We start from the raw sequence: 18,764 nt of genomic DNA, 5'->3' as shown, positions 1-18,764 counted from the left end.
TATCGTGTGAGCATTAACAGGAACTGACACAAACAATTTACCATGATTTCAAATTCCACGTCACTAGATGGAAGCGATGGCTTTGGTCAAGGTTAAAAAGGTGGTATAGTAGTTTACATTAACCAGCCAAAGCAATTTAACATGCCTAATATAGCATATCTAATCTATCACTGTAAAAACCCTTTTATATTATTTTCTTTAAAAAATCCAGTATTATTTTTTAAAATGGAATTGTTTAAAGGTAATGACAAACAGAACTGATATTTTTTAAACATCACAAATACTTTCTAATTTACAGCTTTTTCCTTTTAAAAAATGAATTTAAAATGTAATTCAAAAACTACTGGTCCTCTTTACATCAACACCACACCACTCTATTAACATACATGAGCACTAAGGTAGTATAATGATATGTAATTGTCTATATCCAGAAGCAAAACCCAGTTACTTAACAGCAATTATTTAAATTTATTAGTTAGGCAAGTTACTCGCATGCCCTTCCATTTAAAAAAGGTTTGGCCACATAAAATACTATATCCAGAATAACCACCCATTATCTCCCCAATATATTGCTATTTTGGGATTGAGCAAGACTTACTCTTCTCAAAGAAGTCTCAGTATTAACAGAAGGTTCCGAATGGACCCATTTAGACGACGGTATCCCAAGTCCCGAATAAGCATGTGCTCCATTTGGATACTGCCAAATAATTGGATAAAGTCCTAAATGATTATACGAAGTAGATGGGTGAGTTTGCCCAAGAAGATGTGGTGACTGGTGCTGTAGCAGTTGTTGCTGTTGCTGATGTGCTAATGCTAAATGACTTAAACTGCTCGCATGAGCAGTCTCTAGTTGTGGATGGCCTCCCAACAAAGAGGCTGTAGGCACTCCTGGTAAAACCACAGGGAGTAGATGTTGGTGAACAGAATGATGAGACGCATTACTAAGAGGATGAGTGTTAATAGCAGACAATGGAGTTTGGTTTGAGGATTCAGCTAACAGATGGGATGTACCTGTTAATGCAGAATGATGAGTGCTTGGATTTAAACAAGTTCTATGGGAAGTGGAATGAGGTGGGTAATTATGCTGATGTAAATATGGTGGCATATGGTTAGTTCCTGTTTCTTGACCAAGAAGAACGGGATCTCTGTAAATTGTGAAATGTTCCTTTTTGTCAATGATAAGAGGGCTTTTAGTAGCTTCTAATGAGCTAATTCTAGCTGGAATTGGATGGAAGCTAGACCTGGGCAAATCATGCTCTGTTTTAACTGCTGCCTTTGTTATTCCAGAAACATGGCTGTTAAGGTAATTAACCTTAGATTTCACAGTATCAGGTGACTGGGCAGGCTTATACTTAATTTCTTGTGAGGAGTTTGGCTTGATTTTAGAGTTTTCAACCGGCAGACTAGTTTTTGACTTCATAGCATCGGAAGCTGGAGTTTGTTTACGAACTCTGCCTTGTTCTGCTAGAGATATTACAGTTAAAGATGACACAGAACCACAGTGAACGTTTTCAGAATTGAAATGTTCATTTGCTGATATGTTTTTCACAACATTTGATTGCATCAATTCCATCTTACTGGCATTATTAATCCAGTTCTCAACAGTTCCTGATTTTTTTACTTCCAGAAAGTTGGCATTTGTAAACAGATGTTTAGAATCACTGCTAGGAGATTCTAATTCCTGACCACTTTGTAAACTAAACGTACTTGATAAGTTTTCCTGAGTCTGATTAACTGAACTGTTTCCAGCATTTGTGTCAATGTAACTTTTTGGTGTGGGACAACTGGTTACGAATTTTTCATTAGGTAAGAGCTCTCTGGGATGCTTATTTTCTATTCTGTACTCTTGAATGCAGCCATCATTATCACTATCACCATAAACTGCTGGCAGTTCAGCTTGACGGAGTGAAATTTCTTGCAATTCCAAATCAGCTGATTCTGGTCTTTCTATTTGTTGATGTTTTGTATCTTCCTGTACTTCATGCCAGGGAGACTGGTTGCCTATTAGGATCTGCTCTTCTACCATTTCACTCTGGGATTTTCCTTCTTTCCCATTTATATTTACAATATTTTTGTTTTTCAATTCACTGTCTGAATTTTGCTCTGAGGAAGAATCTGTCAATCTTTTGTTTGAATTTTCAGAGTCACTGCTCTCTGAACAGTCTGAAGTGTTGTCTGTACGCTGCCTCTTCACACTCAATTTTTTTTCATCTTCTTCTGGTTTTCTTCTTTTAGAAATAAAGAGTTTGTTTTTGCTTTTGGAATTTTCTGCAAAGAAAAAAAACACCTTCAATATTGTTTGTGGAAGAAGAATTCTTACTATCCTTATAAAAATGTTTTTACCTCCTTGACCTATACAGTCATATTTTTCCTCTTTAGGCTTCTCTTCCTCTGGCATGCTACTATCAGAACCTTTTCTTTTATTTGGACGAGTATTTCGTTGTTGTTGCTGTGAATTTTGTTTTGGTGCTGCATTTTGGGAATTCATTGCTGGCCTGGGGCTATTTGCTTGAGCTCGGGTATAGTGGCCCTAAAATATACACATACATATATATGTTTACACATTTACAAATCATCAGTGCAACACAAATAGACATAAAGAAAACGACAATATAATTCAAAAATCAAATATATCTACGTGAGCTGTGTTGCTGTTCTGACTGGAACGAGACCTGCGTCGTGACGTAATGCCTATATTTTCACCTTTCAGCAAAGAATGAACGACATCATCTAGAAAGGTCATCTGAACCATAGACGGATCAACATTTTGTGGCTCTAATACCTGGTTTATTATAGGAAAAAATGTAATCAATTTCTATTTATATCTTCTATATGAAGGTCAATTGGAAACACAGAAATTCAATTTAAAAGGGCAGCTTGAATAAAATGTATTAAAAAATCTGAAAGTGGCATCCTTTCTTTTAAATCTATCAGGGCTCTGCCATGATTTCATCCCCTTATCCCAAATGGGAAATCCTTGTACTGTAGTCAAATAAACGTAAGGTATAAAGACAGAAAGAGAAATGCGTTTGGTTTATGGCAGAAAGGAGACTCATTAATGACACCTTACCAACCAGCATTAAAAAGAAATTAGATGAAAGGTTATATTGGTCTTTATACTTGTCTACTGTCATTAAATTTGATGACTTTATAATACTGAGCAAGCTGCCCAAATTCTTTGTTTCTTAAATTTGCTTTAAGAAATGCAAATAAATAAAGACACAAAAAAGAAAAAGAAAAGGAAAAGGAAAAAGAAAAAGAAAAAGAAAGGATAATGACATTATCATAGGGAACGTCTCTCATTTTCAAACACAGCCTTAAACCTTGACTCCAAGGAGTAATACTGAACAACCTTTCCATTACACTGATGGAAAGCCAGTTCAAAAGCAAAAAACAAATATTGTAGCTATTAAATCGGTATCATATGGGTAAGTGTTCCCTCGGTTATTTTGAATTCAGCATAATTAGACTGTCAATCCTTTTAAATATTCTCTGAGGTCTCTAAGAAACATGGTGAAACAACTTTTGACAAAATCTTATTTGGATTCTACTTCTCCATTTATGCTCTGAGAATACCAAGGATTACAATAATAATTCTTCAAACTGCTTTTGTTCCAAGAACTGTTTATATTTGATCAGGGCACATTTAATTCATTTCCAGGTTATGACCAAATAAAAGATCTGTAATACAATTATTTACATTTTTAAAATTAAAATAGCCTTGCAGTCATTTTCAACTTAAGCTATTAAGCACTATTTTAAAAACAATAGAGTATGTATATGTATAAAATCAATTTAAAACCAATATGTCACAGTTATATCAAGCTTCAGCACTGATGCATTTTTAAAGAATAGTTTCAGTGTAGAAAAAATAATTACCTGATCATTCATAACAATCATAGTGCGAGTGAACAGATCATGATGAGTAATTATACCAGTGAACCATTGGGTGGCAGAGTCCTGTCTATATACTCTCACCCTATAGCCGTTTAAAGAATAAGGACCTTCAAAAAATGAAAATAACATTTGAGGATTATTGGAATAATATTCCAATGCAGTTTAATTTTAGAAGTGCATGCAGCAAAGATGTTAAATTATATTATAAAAACACAACCCCAAGGAACAAAAATCTAACGCCCTCATGCTTTTTAAAGGCTACCATTTATTTTTGGATTCAGTGCTGAACTTCTACAAGTTACTGATATTGATAAAATATGGCAGATGTATACTAAGTTTCCTAGGGGGGTTAAAATTCTTTGTAAGCCACGATTCCAGTGGGTGCGGGAAATGCACTCATATGTTAACTACAAGATGCTAATGGAAAAGCAAGCCTAATTTCATGAACAGAAGCTGCCCAACATCTGTTACTATAAACATGTGCTTTTGACAAAGAAAGAATTTAGTCCCTGAAGTTTGGACTTACACAGCTGCCAAGATTTCCCCAAAAGTGACTACAGAATTTTTTTACCCTCACCAGTCTTTTTTTAATTTCCATTGTAACTGTGCTATTAACAATATTACATTCATAAATTGAAATATGTAACTTATAAGTTATGTATTAACTGCACACATGTCATTTTGAAGCAACAGCTTATTTTAGAAGCCAGTTTAAAATTCATGCATTAATTAAACCACACTTTTTAAAAACTACGTTCTATATCCTTGTTTATCTACTATCCTTCTACAGTATTATCCTCATTTACCCCAAATTGGTTCAACAGACTATTTGCTTGTGCCACACCATTTCTAATTAAATAAAACATTTTCCATCTTCAGATTATTTCGGTATTTTTACATCTATCCAGGGTACCACTAACTCTAGCAATGGCTACAGTAACAAAGGAGTGGAATATAGGCCTGAAACCTATTGCCTTGTATTTTGTCAGTACAGAATCACTTACCTCAAAGTTTCTATCCAAGGAATAAAAAGAGCTGCTTGTTTCTTAACACATCTCACTTTTTAACATTTTAAGTTATTGTAACAACTATATTTAAGTTTGTTTGAATTAATCTATCCAGGTTCAGAGAAATAACAAATGCTTTAGAAACAGTTACAATCAAACACAAGTTATGTGACCGCCCAGAGTCCCCTCTTCGGGAGAGATGGGAGGTGATAGAAATTTGAAAATAAATGTTACAGATGTTTTATTTATATCCAACACAACTGCATTAGGGTTTGTTCAATGTATAGAATGTTACTATATTGTTCTTCATGAAATTGATTGCAATATTATCTTACGCAGGCAGATAAATCGATTAGTCTAGAGTATACTCTAGGGTTTTTTTCCTGGATTCTTTTCCCCATTAGCTAGTACTTCTGCAGGCAACCAAACGGATGACCTGCAGACAATGCTGATATTCTATATACCTAGGGATTATGTGGTACAATGTATTATGTTTAAAAGTATTAGCAGTTTCGGCACAGGGAATATATGTAAGAGTTGAAAAACAAGCAATCTCAAAATCAACAAGTCCAAACCATTATTATGTTAAGTCACCTTTCTTGTTGTATAAAATGGTAAAGTCTCCCTCAAGTCAAGCTTGACTTCTGGGCATTTCATGGACACTTCCCTTTAGTTTTCTTGGAAGTTTGGAAGGAGTTTGCCATTGTCTTCTGGAATTTTTTCAACTTCCCAGTTTAGGTGACGGCCCTGGTAGTCTATGGTACTCTAACTTCTAAGTGGGCCTGACCCTGCTTAACATCTGAGCCCAAAAAAGATCAGCCAGGTGCTGCCAAGGCTCTTGATACATCCATATTTCATTTCCAGCCAAAGTTACTAAGGAAAATGATATCTGGAGGATCCCAGAAAACAAACCAAAATAGAAAAGGGATAGCTTATCAGCAAATAGAAAACAACATATGCTAAAGGCACAATGCAAAAAAGTCAAGATTCCACATTACCTTAAATTACCAGACCAAGTGGGGAGAGGGGGTGTCCATTACTCCTGAATGTCTGTTAAATTACAAATTATGTCATTTGTGGTAATGTATATTATCTGGGTTAATGATGTCATTACACAAATGACCTGACATTGTGAATGACATAAAATTAACTGCCAGGTCAGGAGTGTTTGAATGCAATAGACTTATCTGTTATCTTGAGGAAATGGGACAGAAACCTGGTTTGTTGCATCTGAAGTTCATTAAACTGGGATCTTAAATCAAGGACTCACTGTATTATTATAACAGTGTTTGAGCAATGCTTTCCTGAAATTAGTTGGCTGAGGAATTAAAACAAAGGTTTCATACAAAACAGAGATTACACACATTAAATAGCAGTGCCCCTTTCCTCAGGACTAAATGCCTCCTTGAGTTTTTGAATTCTGTCAAGATCTGTAGATTTGAAATTCAAATAAACATTTGTTGCATGCAGACTCAGCCTGAATACTTTCTCCTTATTGATCTTCCCTGCATGATTTGTAAATAATGTTTCTTTTAACAGTCTCTCTGTGAACTGCCCTGTCAGTTTCTGCTCCTGTGTTTCTTCTCAATTTTTAAAGATCTCATTATTAAAAAAAAATGAAAGGAAATCAGTAAGGAAGGATTCACTTCTCCCAGAGGAACAGCAACTAACCGTGGGAAATGTACTGAGGGAAAATTTAAGGAGAAATTAATCTCCAAACTTGGATCAAAAGAATAAGAATAAAATGGACAAGGTGAATCTGCAGAAGGGAGGTATTTCATTTCAAGAGAAAGGAATCCTAAAAAGCTTTAACACTGCATTGTAATTGCATTTTCTTTCCAAAAATCTTCCACAAACAAATCTTTCAGATAGAAAAGGTGGAGCAGAAAATTCTGGAACTCAGTGACTCTGAAACTTTGTTATTTGAATGTTACTTTAAAAATGATGGTTTAAATGTTCATTCTGAATATCAAAACCATAAAGAATGATTTCTAAAAATATGTACGATCACTGTTGTAATGCATATCAGTGTTCATAAGCTATATTACAGAAAGCCAAGTATATAATGTAATCGTTTATGGACTAAACTATTATAATAAATATGGAAATCAATGCACCATGCTGCCTACTCAACCAAATGTAATTCCCAGAATTCCACAGTGTTGAGACTGCAATTCTCCAAATGCTACAGTCATTATGGCTGTGCTGCCAATATTATACAATTACAGTTTTCAGTTCCAACTTCAACAGAATAATGTCCAGAGTATTTTTGTCATCATTTTTTGGGTTTTGATGTGCCCTCCTTCTGTTTATCTCTGTTATTGCCTTCTTGGGGAAATCTGTTGTTAGAGCTGTTCCCCATCTGACATCCACTGGCAGAGAAGTTTGGATTTAAACAGTAATTAACGAAGTCTTATCTTCCGTGGTGGGTTAAATAACAGGAGGCAAGTATTAAAATCCAAAGGAATTGCTGGAGCTCTTTATGGTGTACAGTATACTGCCTCTTCGCCATCTTGCCTCCTCCCCCCGACAGAATAGCGTATGAGATTAAAAAAAACACCAAGCATATATTGTTGACCAAAATGGGAAATTGTTTTGGCTACTAGGGAAAGGAAGAAGTATATAAATTATTAGGCACCCCATCTCTCAATGGTTCTAATTTCAATGGTTCTACCTTACGTGGACAGTGATGATTGAATACAGATACTGTAATGGCAAAGTGAAATTAGAATTTTTACCACAAATACTAAATACTGATATTGATTAATCAGGCTGAGCAATACTTCAAATTCAGAAGTGCTTTGGAACATGTAGGACAGCAAACATAGCATCTGTCTACCACACATTAAAGCTACCACATCTGTTTCTAGGTTAGTGTGGTTGCTGTAGGGAGGTTTTTAGTGTAGCTGTGCAATCATGAAACAGCTGTGCAATCCAGAACCTACTTTAATGAGTTGCAGACAGGTGCTGCATTCCCATTAAAAGTAACTCTTCTGAATTAAATTTGAAACACTGCATAGCCCTACTGATTATGGCTTTAACTGGCTGGAAAACAGCCAGTTAAATTTAAGACTGGCTGTTTATTTAAGATTATGCACATTTTAGGATGAGAGTTCTTGAGCTCAGCTGTCATGCATGGATCAACAATGTGGGAGACATCCCATGAAAAAGAATTGATACTGATATTGCTTCTCAGACATTAGTGGCAGCCATTGGACACAAGCACAAAATATAGATTATTTTTATGAAATACTGTGAATTTCCAGAAATATTTGACTAACCAATATGGAATACATGGTAGTCCAGACAGAAACTGCATCTGATCCAGGAGGGTTCATATTCTTTGGGAAGGGAAATTAAAAACACTAAAAAAGCATTTCCAGTTCTTGAAGTATAGGTTTTGCGATAACATTTGGTAGCTGAAGATTGTCTGATAGGGACACATAAAGCGTTTTGATTCAAACTGTTGTGACCTTAAAACACCCCATTTTGAGCTCAATGCAATCTGACTCATTCCTACCGCCAGCATTTTAGAAGCATTAGACTTTAGAACAGACCTACTTCTGGCAGCAAGCACTTCTGAAATGCACATGGAACATCTGTTTCAAACTGAAAACAGGGTGTTTTGAGCCTAAAATAGTTGAAATAATTTTTTTCCCTTAGTGTATGTCCCATATTTGAAGGATTGGTTTTGTGCTGCATTCCCCTATGTCACACAGCAAACCACAAATGCATGGGGCAATAAAAGGTTTTGTTTTTGAACCAGCTTATCACAGGCCTGACACTGTTTAGGGCTGAGAAAGAGAGTAATTGGCCCAAGATCACCCAGCTGGCTTTGTCACTTTTGGGGGGACTAGAACTAGGATCTCACTACCCCAAGTCCACCACCTTAACCATTATACCTTGCTAGTTCTTGAAATCAAAAATGTTTTACCCCTATTATTTAATGTGTGTATCTCTCTCTCTTTTATTTAATATATTTAATACATAATCTTGGTGGGTAATTCAAAAAAACAAACTACTGCTAATGCATACTCAATTTTCCTTCTTAACCACATCAGCTTTCAGCACTGAAATATATTTTTTTTAAATTATACTATTTAGTAAAAATGATCTCATTGTTCAAATAGCCATGGGATCATTCAAGACCCATCTAACCATTTGAAAATACTCTAAGCATCTGGAAGGGAAGCACAACCAACAGAAATTACAAACCACTAATCTGGTCACCGCATACCAAATCACAGGTTTAGAAATATTAACTAACATCTATTTCACAATTTAAAAAATTAAAGCAATCATGTTTCACTATGAATGTTTATGAGATCTAATTAAATGAAAAACAGGTATATTTCTCAAAATTACCTTGCATAAAAATCTCTTGCACCTTTTGTTCCTTCACCCAGATTTTTACTTCCTCTTGAAGCTGTGGATTATCCCTGAGAACTGGGTTTAAACTGTCTACATCATCCTAAAGAAGAAAATAGAGAAACACTATGATATACTTAGTCAACATTTATTATTCAACTATTTGATGCAAATACTAAAATCTGAAAAAAAAAATCAGATAACAGAAAATGTTTTTCTTGTATTACTTCTGCAGAAAACTTTAAAACATAGGTACAATAAAAATATGAAGTCAATACAAAGATGCTTTCAGATTTTATTTACAATACCATGTTTAATTATTAAAAGTTAAACAACATATGAAAAAGACCAATATGGATGTATATTCTATCAGATACCATTAATTTAATATTATCTATTAATCTCCCTTCCCTGTAATAGCCCATTTGGCAGCCCCCATAATATCTCCTTTGATTGTCACAACCATGAACTTACTACATCCACCACAAAATCAAGGTCAGAGCAATCCAATTCAGATCTCAAATTACTGTTGTTAAATAAGTGTGAATTAAGGATGCTTGTTTACCCGGACATGTACAGTACATGTACATATACCTAAGTACATCCCTCTTGAGGAAGGACTGATGTATGTCTGCCAGTTTTATATACACTTGTGTTTTTAAATTTGATTTGTATTATTAACAACAGTAATTTGAGATCTGAACTAGATTGCCAGGATTCTTTATCTACAGTTGGATTTGGATTTTACACTGTGTTTACAAATCTGCTCACATTGTTGCTCATGGCCAATTGTGTTTTCCCTGAGCTACTGCCTCCAGTTGGTGGATCTGGGGTTCTAACAACAAATACAATACACTCACAAGGCTGAATTTTGTTCTCTTCTGGCATAAAGAATGGAGACTTGCACATATGAACAAAGCAGAAATGGGAATGGCTAACTCATCACACTTCATCAGTCTTCAGTGAATAAAAAAGCCTACTTTCAGTCTTTTTAAAGATTAACCTTTTCTAGTTTGTTTTCTTTTTTCAGTTTCAAATGGAAAATATCTGCTAGGCAACCTACTTGTTCTCTATTATTCTTCATCCAGCTTTGAAATTTGACATAGTGGTAAATTTGTCTGAATCCTCATAAAAAAATGTGGGATTACCTTGTGCTTTTTAACGATATAGGCTGTGGAAGCATTTTCTACGTTAAATACTAATACTGAATAAAAAAGTGAAAACAGTTTTAAAACTATCTATGGAGAGTCAAATAAACCAACTCTGTTTATACTATCTGTCTCAAAAGTACCCAAGATTAATTGCTAGCTAACATTAGCAAAATTTGTGGATGGAAGGAGTGTCAATGATTTCTGATGTTTATACTGCCTTTATCCACATTTTTTCACCTTCACTGAAGGTTAGAAGAAACAAATGGCCTTCTCCATTAAACTGACAACTGAATTTGCATTATTTTTAAGATGCTGTATATCCTTTGGACATAAGACATGAGCATTTACTGATCATAATCATCCCCCCTCCCCCAAGAGTCCATGATATAAAAAGGCAAAAAAAGAACTGGAATTTCTGATAAAGCCACAGCAATGGCTTCAGGTCTTTAAAAATGTTTAAATGGTATCTACAGATTTAAGATTAAGGTTGATTCACCAAAAATTTATATTTAGAGTGTATTGCAATCCCCAAATAATGTACTTGAAAGGATGGACATCAGATTTTTTATGCTGGAGGTGTAAGAAATTTGAAGGCTCAGTGACATACATGATATGGTCATGTAATCATTTAGTGTCTTTTGGGGATTGTGTATTAATGTATATTAGCAGATTTATGGGAAAATCTTTAAATGTTAAAGATGTTAATGTAATGTTGAGAGCCAGTTTGGTCTAGTGGTTAAGGTGCTGGGCTAGAAACCAGGAGGCTGTGTTCTAGTCCTGCCTTAGGCATGAAAGCTGGCTGGGTGACCTTGGGTCAGTCACTCTCTCAGCCCAACACACCTCACAGGGTTGTTGTTGTGGGGAAAAAAGGAGGAAGGAGTATTAATTACTTATAAAAATAATAAAGGTATATGCATGTATGTATGTATTAAATACATACATACATACACCAAAGCTTTGGAATTTGACTTTTATCAGGAATTGTGGTTGTATTGACCATGGGGGTGGTAAAAAGAATTACATTAAGAAATTGGAAAAGTGATATTATTCCAGATGTCAAGGAATGGTTGTTGGAAATGTGTGATCTGTTTTGGAAAAGGCAATATTTTCTATCAATCAAAGGATGCAGCAATATGTGTTATTATGGCAAAGATTTTGTGATATCTTACAATAATATTTTGTATTGTTTATAGTATAGTGAGAGCCAGTTTACAGTAGTGGTTAAGGCACCAGGCTAGAAACTGGGAGGCTGTGAGTTCTAGTCCCGCCTTAGGCACAAAGCCAGCTGGGTGACGTTTGGCCAGTCGTGCTCTCTCAGCCCTAGGAAGCAGGCAATGGCAAACTATTTCCAAAAATCTTGCCAAGAAAACTGCAGGGACTTGTCCAGGCACTCTCTGAGAATCAGACACAATTGAAAGGATTAAAAAAAAAATTATAGTAGTGAATCCATTGGTAAGCCAGTGACTATTGATAAGTATAAAATGTAAGATAGATTTTTTTCCTTCTTAGTTTGTATCTTTAGTTTGTATTTTTAAAATAAATATTAAATATATTTATTAATACATTAAATATTAAATAAAATATATTTAAATTAAATAGAAATTTAGTTTCTATTATTAAATTAAATATTGTATTGTCACAAAAATAAATATATTAAATTTTAAAAAAGAGGAATAGACATAATAACAAAAACATTCCCGTGGACAGAAGTACATTCAAATCTGTTTCCAGCAGGAAAGAAAATTATTACTGCAGTATCAACAGCTAAATGGAGCATTAAGGGAAAACTGAAGGGAAAATTAAAACTGCACTAACAAACACATCAAATAACAGGGAATCATTTAGGGACATTTATTTCTGGGTGTTTGTTGTGACGGCCAAACTAGCAAAGTGAGGAAAAGCTACAAGTGATAAAATAGGTCGGAATGATTCCTTTGTTTCCAAAGGAACTTTAGGAAGAGAATTAATTCTTTCCCATGTATTTTCATCTTGTCTGAGGTGCTGAGGAAACCACCTCAGCACAGTTCCCACCTTCTCTAAACAATTCCTCCAGAGGAGCAATGCGAAGTTTGGGGAAGCAATTTGGATCAAGGATATGGCAAGACGGTGCGGGTTAAAAATTACATCTCCCAAGCCAGTTAGGGAGCAGTAGCTCAGCTTCCGCTTTTAAGTATCTCTAGAGGAAGAACTGTTTGATACCGGACGGTGGCATATTCAGTTTGGTCCTAACAACTACTGCTTTGTGCTTAAATTATTTTATCAGTAGTCCCTTTTTTGCAAGAAAATCAAGGTAGCTAAACTCATTAGAATAAATGTATTCCAACTAATAAGACAAAGAAAAATGCCAATAAGCAGCATTTGAAAATAAGCAACAAAAAGGACACAAATCCTCATAGCAGTAAGAAATCAGGAAAATTATACAGGTAGTCCTTGAGTTATGACCATTCGTGCAGCGACTGTTCAAAGTCATGATGGCACTGAATGAAGGGACTTATGACTGGTTCTTGAAGTTCTGGCTGTTGTGCTGATCCTGTGGTCATGTGAACAAAATTTGGGTGCTTGGCAACCAGCTCCCACTTACAGTGGGTTGCAGCATCCTGCAGTCTTGTGATCAGTTTGTGACCTCCTCTGCTGACTTCCCACAAGCAAAGTTAGTTGGGAAGCTGGCAGGGAAGGTCACAAGTTGCTTGGGTAAGCCTCCGCCCCCACTCGCATGCACTGCGCCCTCCTTCCCCATTCCCTTGCTCGCACACACGCACCCTCCTTCCCCGGTCTCCCTGCACTCGCACACACGCATGTACTCACCATGCCACCCTCCTTCCCTGGGCCTTCCTGTGCTCGCACACAGGCACACACTCACCAGCGCCCTCTTTCCCTGGCCTCCCAACACTCACTCACACGCACACACACACACACACCCATCAGCGCCCCCCTTCCTGCACTCACACACCCCCATTCCCTCTTTCCCCAGCCTTCCTGAGCTTGTGCTGCACCAACTTGTGCACAGCCCACATCGGGCCTCCCCCCAACCTTACCTGGGACTCCTTCCGCTTCCACTTAACAATCAGTCTCTTGAGGTTACAATGACAACCAGGATTGCCGGGATTGCTGTTGCTAAGCGATGCGGTCATGTGACATCGTTACTTAGGAACAGCAATCCTGGTCCCAACTGCCATCGTAACTCGAGGACTACCACTTTTAGCCACTAAAAGCAAGTACATTTTTACTAACTGATTGAAAATAATCAACAACCCTCACCAACACATTCAAAATGCTAAATGCCATCATTGGTAACTCTCATTTCCTAGTGGAACACAAAGTAGGATTCTCAGCTGGTGTGCAGTGAATATGAGGACAGAATAAAACATTTGGTAATCCTTAAAACTCAAGTCCCAAGATCAAAGGGCTTTTAAAACTAAAAAGCAGTGCATCAAAATGAGACCAAAAAAAGGTAACCAATTATTTACCACATTTATAGATTGCTGCACACACTTTTCTAAAACCAATAAAAGTAAATAAAATAAAAGGGGGAATCACTACCAGTTTCTCCCAGGTAGGTCAAACTGGCTGGGCTGGTTCCAAGGGGAGAATGTAGTCCTGCACATAATAGGTGACAATAGTGTAAATCTCCTAAGAAAAACATTGGTAAGCGGTGGTTTATTTATTTATTTATTTTTCGAATTTCTATCGCCGCCCATCTCTCCCGAAAAGGGGACTCTGGGCGGTTGGTTGGTAGGTAAATGTTCAAACCAATCCAAAAAGTTCAACAAGAGCTATTGCCGGTCTGTAATTCCAGCACATAATGATGGAATCTGATTTGTGGCACCCAATTCAACACCTTAAAATTCCAACTGTTTTAAAGGCAATGGGAGAGATGGTGAGGTCTATTAGCCTGTAATTGTGCTGTTTCTTTCCATCTTTGTTTATTCGTTTAGTCGCTTCCGACTCTTCGTGACTTCATGGACCAGCCCACGCCAGAGATTCCTGTCGGTCGTCAACACCCCCAGCTCCCCCAGGGACGAGTCCGTCACCTCTAGAATATCATCCATCCATCTTGCCCTTGGTCGGCCCCTCTTCCTTTTGCCTTCCACTCTCCCTAGCATCAGCATCTTCTCCAGGCTGTCTTGTCTTCTCATTATGTGGCCAAAGTATTTCAGTTTTGCCTTTAATATCATTCCCTCAAGTGAGCAGTCTGGCTTTATTTCCTGGAGGATGGACTGGTTGGATCTTCTTGCAGTCCAAGGCACTCTCAGAATTTTCCTCCAACACCACAGTTCAAACGCATCGATCTTCCTTCGCTCAGCCTTCCTTATGGTCCAGCTCTCGCAGCCGTATGTTACTACAGGGAACACCATTGTTTTAACTATGCGGGCCTTTGTTGTCAGTGTGATGTCTCTGCTCTTAACTATTTTATCGAGATTTGTCATTGCTCTTCTCCCAAGGATTAAGCGTCTTCTGATTTCCTGACTGCAGTCAGCATCTGCAGTAATCTTTGCACCTAGGAATACAAAGTCTTTCACTGCTTCTACATTTTCTCCCTCTATTTGCCAGTTATCAATCAAGCTGGTTGCCATAATCTTGGTTTTTTTGAGGTTTAGCTGCAAACCAGCTTTTGCACTTTCTTCTTTCACCTTCATCATAAGGCTCCTCAGTTCCTCTTCACTTTCAGCCATCAAAGTGGTATCATCTGCATATCTGAGATTGTTAATGTTAATTAAAAAAAAGAAAAAACTAAACCTCAGTAGCAGATTTATACACAACAAACAAATGAAAACTCAATTTGCATTGTAAAGGAAACTGATTTCTTATATACTGTAAACTTACTGATATAAAATTATTTGGAATCCAAATAAGATGTTAAAAAATTCAGAGATACAGATAAGCCACCAATATATTTTATATACTTTATAAACTGAAAGCTTATTCCATATGTGTTTTGTTATAATCATGTCTGTCTTGAATGTATATAGTTTTAAGCATTATTTTCAAAAATAAAGATAAGACTTTGCTGTTGTCATAGATGTTAGCAACACACATACTTGCCATCTGTAATCTAATTTCAGCTTAAAAATTTAAGAAACATTTAAGTCAAGAAATAAAATGAGAATTACATTCCTCACTTTCATTCAGATGACTAAATGTACAACAGCTGCTGTACACAACTGAAATATAAACTTTTTTTGTCCACAAGGAGCAATAACCAAAATTCAATCAAATTTTAATACCAGTATATTAATCCTTTTAAAATCAGAGAACCTTTACTTTCAAGGGTAGTTCTCTACATAGTGAAAACCCACAGAAATCTGGTATCACAGTTTCACAGCATTCTTTTATAAATAGCACTTTACCCCCCTAAGAGAGCCAGTTTGGTGTAATGGTTAAGGCACCAGGCTAGAAACCAGAGACTGTGAGTTCTAGTCCTGCCTTAGGCACAAAGCCCATTGGGAGACCTTGGGCCAGTCACTTTCTCTCAGCCCTAGAAAGGAGGCAAGAGCAAACCTCTTCTGAAAATCTTGCCAATAAACTGCAGGCAGTATCCAGGAATTGGACACGATTGAACGAAAAAAAACAACAACCCTATATATTATCATATTACCATACAGGTAGTCCTCCCTTAACTATGGTAATTGGGACTGGAATTTCTGTTGCTAAGCAATGTGGTCCTAAAGTGAGATGTCACTTGACTGCATTGCTTAGCGATGGCAATCCCAGCAATTCCCCTTGCCGTCGTTAAGTGAATTTTACTGGCTGTTAGCTGAGCACCCACCCCAATCCAAGTGATTCCAGGCCTGGTTCTTCCCAGCCTCTAACTCCCCTCACCCATCTCCCCCCCACTTCTGCCCTTTTGGCCGCCCTGCACCCTGCCTTGAGGGGCGGCAAGCAGCCCCAGAACTGTGCGGCTCTGAGGCTGCTTGCCACATCCTGGGAAGCCGCAGTCGCCCTTGCCACCCTGCACTCCGAGACCCCTGCCCCCTGTGCTCTGCTGCCCCAGCTGACCTTCGCTGGCTTCTTGCTCCCACTGCTGACGATGTGCCTGGCCTGGCTGGGCTGAGCTTCAGCTGAGATAAAAAAAAGTCCAAAGCAGCCCCTTTGCAACAAGCTGCTGGGGGGCTGAGCTAGCTTCTCGTTCCAAAAAAGAAAAAAAAAAAAGGGCTCAAAGCAATCCCTCTGCAAAGAGCTGCTGTCTTTACCATTTTTGTTTTCCTTTTTCCACAGCTGAAGCTGGCCCGGCCTGGCCCAGCAGCCAGGCTGGGCATGCCTTGTCAGCAGTGGGAGCAAAACAACGGCAGGGTCAGCTGGGGCAGCGGAGTGCAGGGCGTCAGGGGGCCAAAAGGGCATGGGGGGGAGATAGGCGGGGGGGGGGAGATAGGTAGTGGGGGGAGTTGCAGCGCCCCTGTGGTTGTGTGGGTGGGCTACCAAGCACCCAAATTTTGAACACATGATCACAGGGGTGCTGCAACAGCCATATCTTCAGGCACCAGTCATAAATCTATTTTTTCAGCATCATCGTAATTTTGAAATGAATGGTCGTTAAGCGAGGACCACCTGTACTACATTTGCGCTTGTGAGTTAAGACCAAACTGCTTCTAATTATCCCTCATTTTACCTCAAGCTGCAAAGTAAGAGAAATTATCATAAAGCAGTAATTCTTGGATATTTTATTTCTAGAAGCAGCTTGTTTCTTGTAGGAAAGCTTAAACAAAGAATCACTGTTCTGGATTTAAAACAAAACAACAGGTAAGCCAAGAACACAAAAAATAAATAGAAACCGCATTTCTTTTGGCAATTAGATCCAATCATGAATGCTGTCTATCACCCAACTTACAGAAAAATCAGCCAGTGGGTCCCCCCCATTACATGGCAGATAAGAGAAGGAATAGTTAGCAAAAAAAAAAAAAAAGTGTATCTTTTGCAGCGTGCCTGCACAATATGTCTTTAAGTCAGTAGGAATTACAGAGGAACAAGGGTTTGTTTCAATTTTCTATTGTTGCTTGTGATGAACAGCTGAAATATTTCAAATTGTTCCATCAGATCACATTTCCAAAGGAACATTTTAGGTGGGCTATTTGTTCCAAGTGTGGAACAGATTTTTCTAATTTTAAGCACACACAAAAGGCAATCCAGAGGACTTATGACAATGATTTTGCACACAAAAAAGCTAATATCTTCATTTTGAGAATCCACCCTTTTTCTCCAAGTATACATTTTGCAGAAGGGTTGATTGATTACATGATTAACATATAACTTATAACTTCCTCCATACAACTTCAAACAAAAAGAAAAATGTAATGATAACTAAATGCAAATCAATATCAAGGCCAAAAATTAATTACAAAGAAAACAAATATGCAACTCAACATAAAATCCAAGACAGGCACCAATGGTCAGTCAGCTGGGGACTGAAAGCGTGTTGGAATAAAACAGTGTTAACTTCTTTCTGGATTTGTAGCAGGGTGGGTGGGGTGAGGGGAAGGTTGCATATATCTTGGGGGACAGAGTATTCCACAAAATAGGGACTATTACAGCAAAGGTCTGCTGTCTCACTCATGCCCTGTGAACTTTCAGCAGGCTCCTTCTTGATGACTGGACCAGATGGGCAGATTCAATTCCAACAAGGCAGTGCCTGTTGTATCTTGGTGCTGTGCCATTTGAGCTTTAAGGGGAATGATAAGCACTCTGAATTCAGCCCAAAGCCTACTGAATGTCAATGCAGTGACTTTAATATAGGCATAATTCTACAATGGTGGGGCTATCCTGTTGATAATCTTGCCACCACTTTTTTTTACCAGCTGCAGCTTCCAGGTCATTTCCAAAGGCAGCCCCATACAGTCGCAGTAGTTCAAGTGTGACCAAGGTCAGGGCATCCTGGTGTAGGTAGAGCCATAAATGGTACACCAGACAAAGCTGTCCATGGCCCCCCTTGCCACCTGCTGTTTAAGCAGGAGTCATGGCTCCAGGAAGACTCACAAGTCGCAAACCATCTCCTTCACCTCCCCATCCAGAGGAACTAGAGGACCACTTTTTAAAGAGAGCCCACGTGTCTATTGACCACTAAAATTCCACCTTGGCAAGAATTAATCTAAGCTTGTTTTGCCCCATCCATTCATACATGAAGTGTAACCTGCAATATTCATTTTCAAAATACTGGTTCCTTTCCCCATTTACCATTAACTAAAAGAATACAATTCTAACAGCCTACCACTGTCCTGAAATAGTCCAAGAAATATAGCTTTGTCCTTTCTGTGTGTGTTTAAAAATCTGTTATTTTAAAGAAATTTATAGTTCTTTCCCATTCTTAACAGACCACTGTTTTTAAGGCTTGGAAAAAAAATCTTTTTAT

The 18,764-nt window shown here is 37.6% G+C and overlaps 1 protein-coding gene across 4 annotated transcripts in view; it reads right to left on the bottom strand.

Annotated features, from left to right (window-relative positions):
• JMJD1C (jumonji domain containing 1C) overlaps positions 1-18,764 on the bottom strand; it is a 137,013-nt gene that overhangs the window by 31,059 nt on the left and 87,190 nt on the right. For all 4 annotated transcript variants that reach the window (XM_063307581.1, XM_063307580.1, XM_063307582.1 and 1 more), the window contains exons 4-8: positions 9,270-9,375; positions 3,880-4,004; positions 2,639-2,782; positions 2,344-2,530; positions 599-2,268 (exon numbers count right to left, since the gene is read on the bottom strand). In XM_063307581.1, the coding sequence (XP_063163651.1) occupies positions 599-2,268; positions 2,344-2,530; positions 2,639-2,782; positions 3,880-4,004; positions 9,270-9,276 (2,133 nt within the window). In that variant the 5' untranslated portion in view covers positions 9,277-9,375. The remainder of the gene's footprint in view (positions 1-598; positions 2,269-2,343; positions 2,531-2,638; positions 2,783-3,879; positions 4,005-9,269; positions 9,376-18,764) is intronic.

This window comes from Candoia aspera, chromosome 6 (assembly GCF_035149785.1).
Source record: "Candoia aspera isolate rCanAsp1 chromosome 6, rCanAsp1.hap2, whole genome shotgun sequence".
Taxonomy (NCBI): domain Eukaryota; kingdom Metazoa; phylum Chordata; class Lepidosauria; order Squamata; family Boidae; genus Candoia; species Candoia aspera.
The sequence above is the reverse complement of the archived record's forward strand: the minus strand, read 5'-3'. Positions and strand labels throughout refer to the sequence as shown.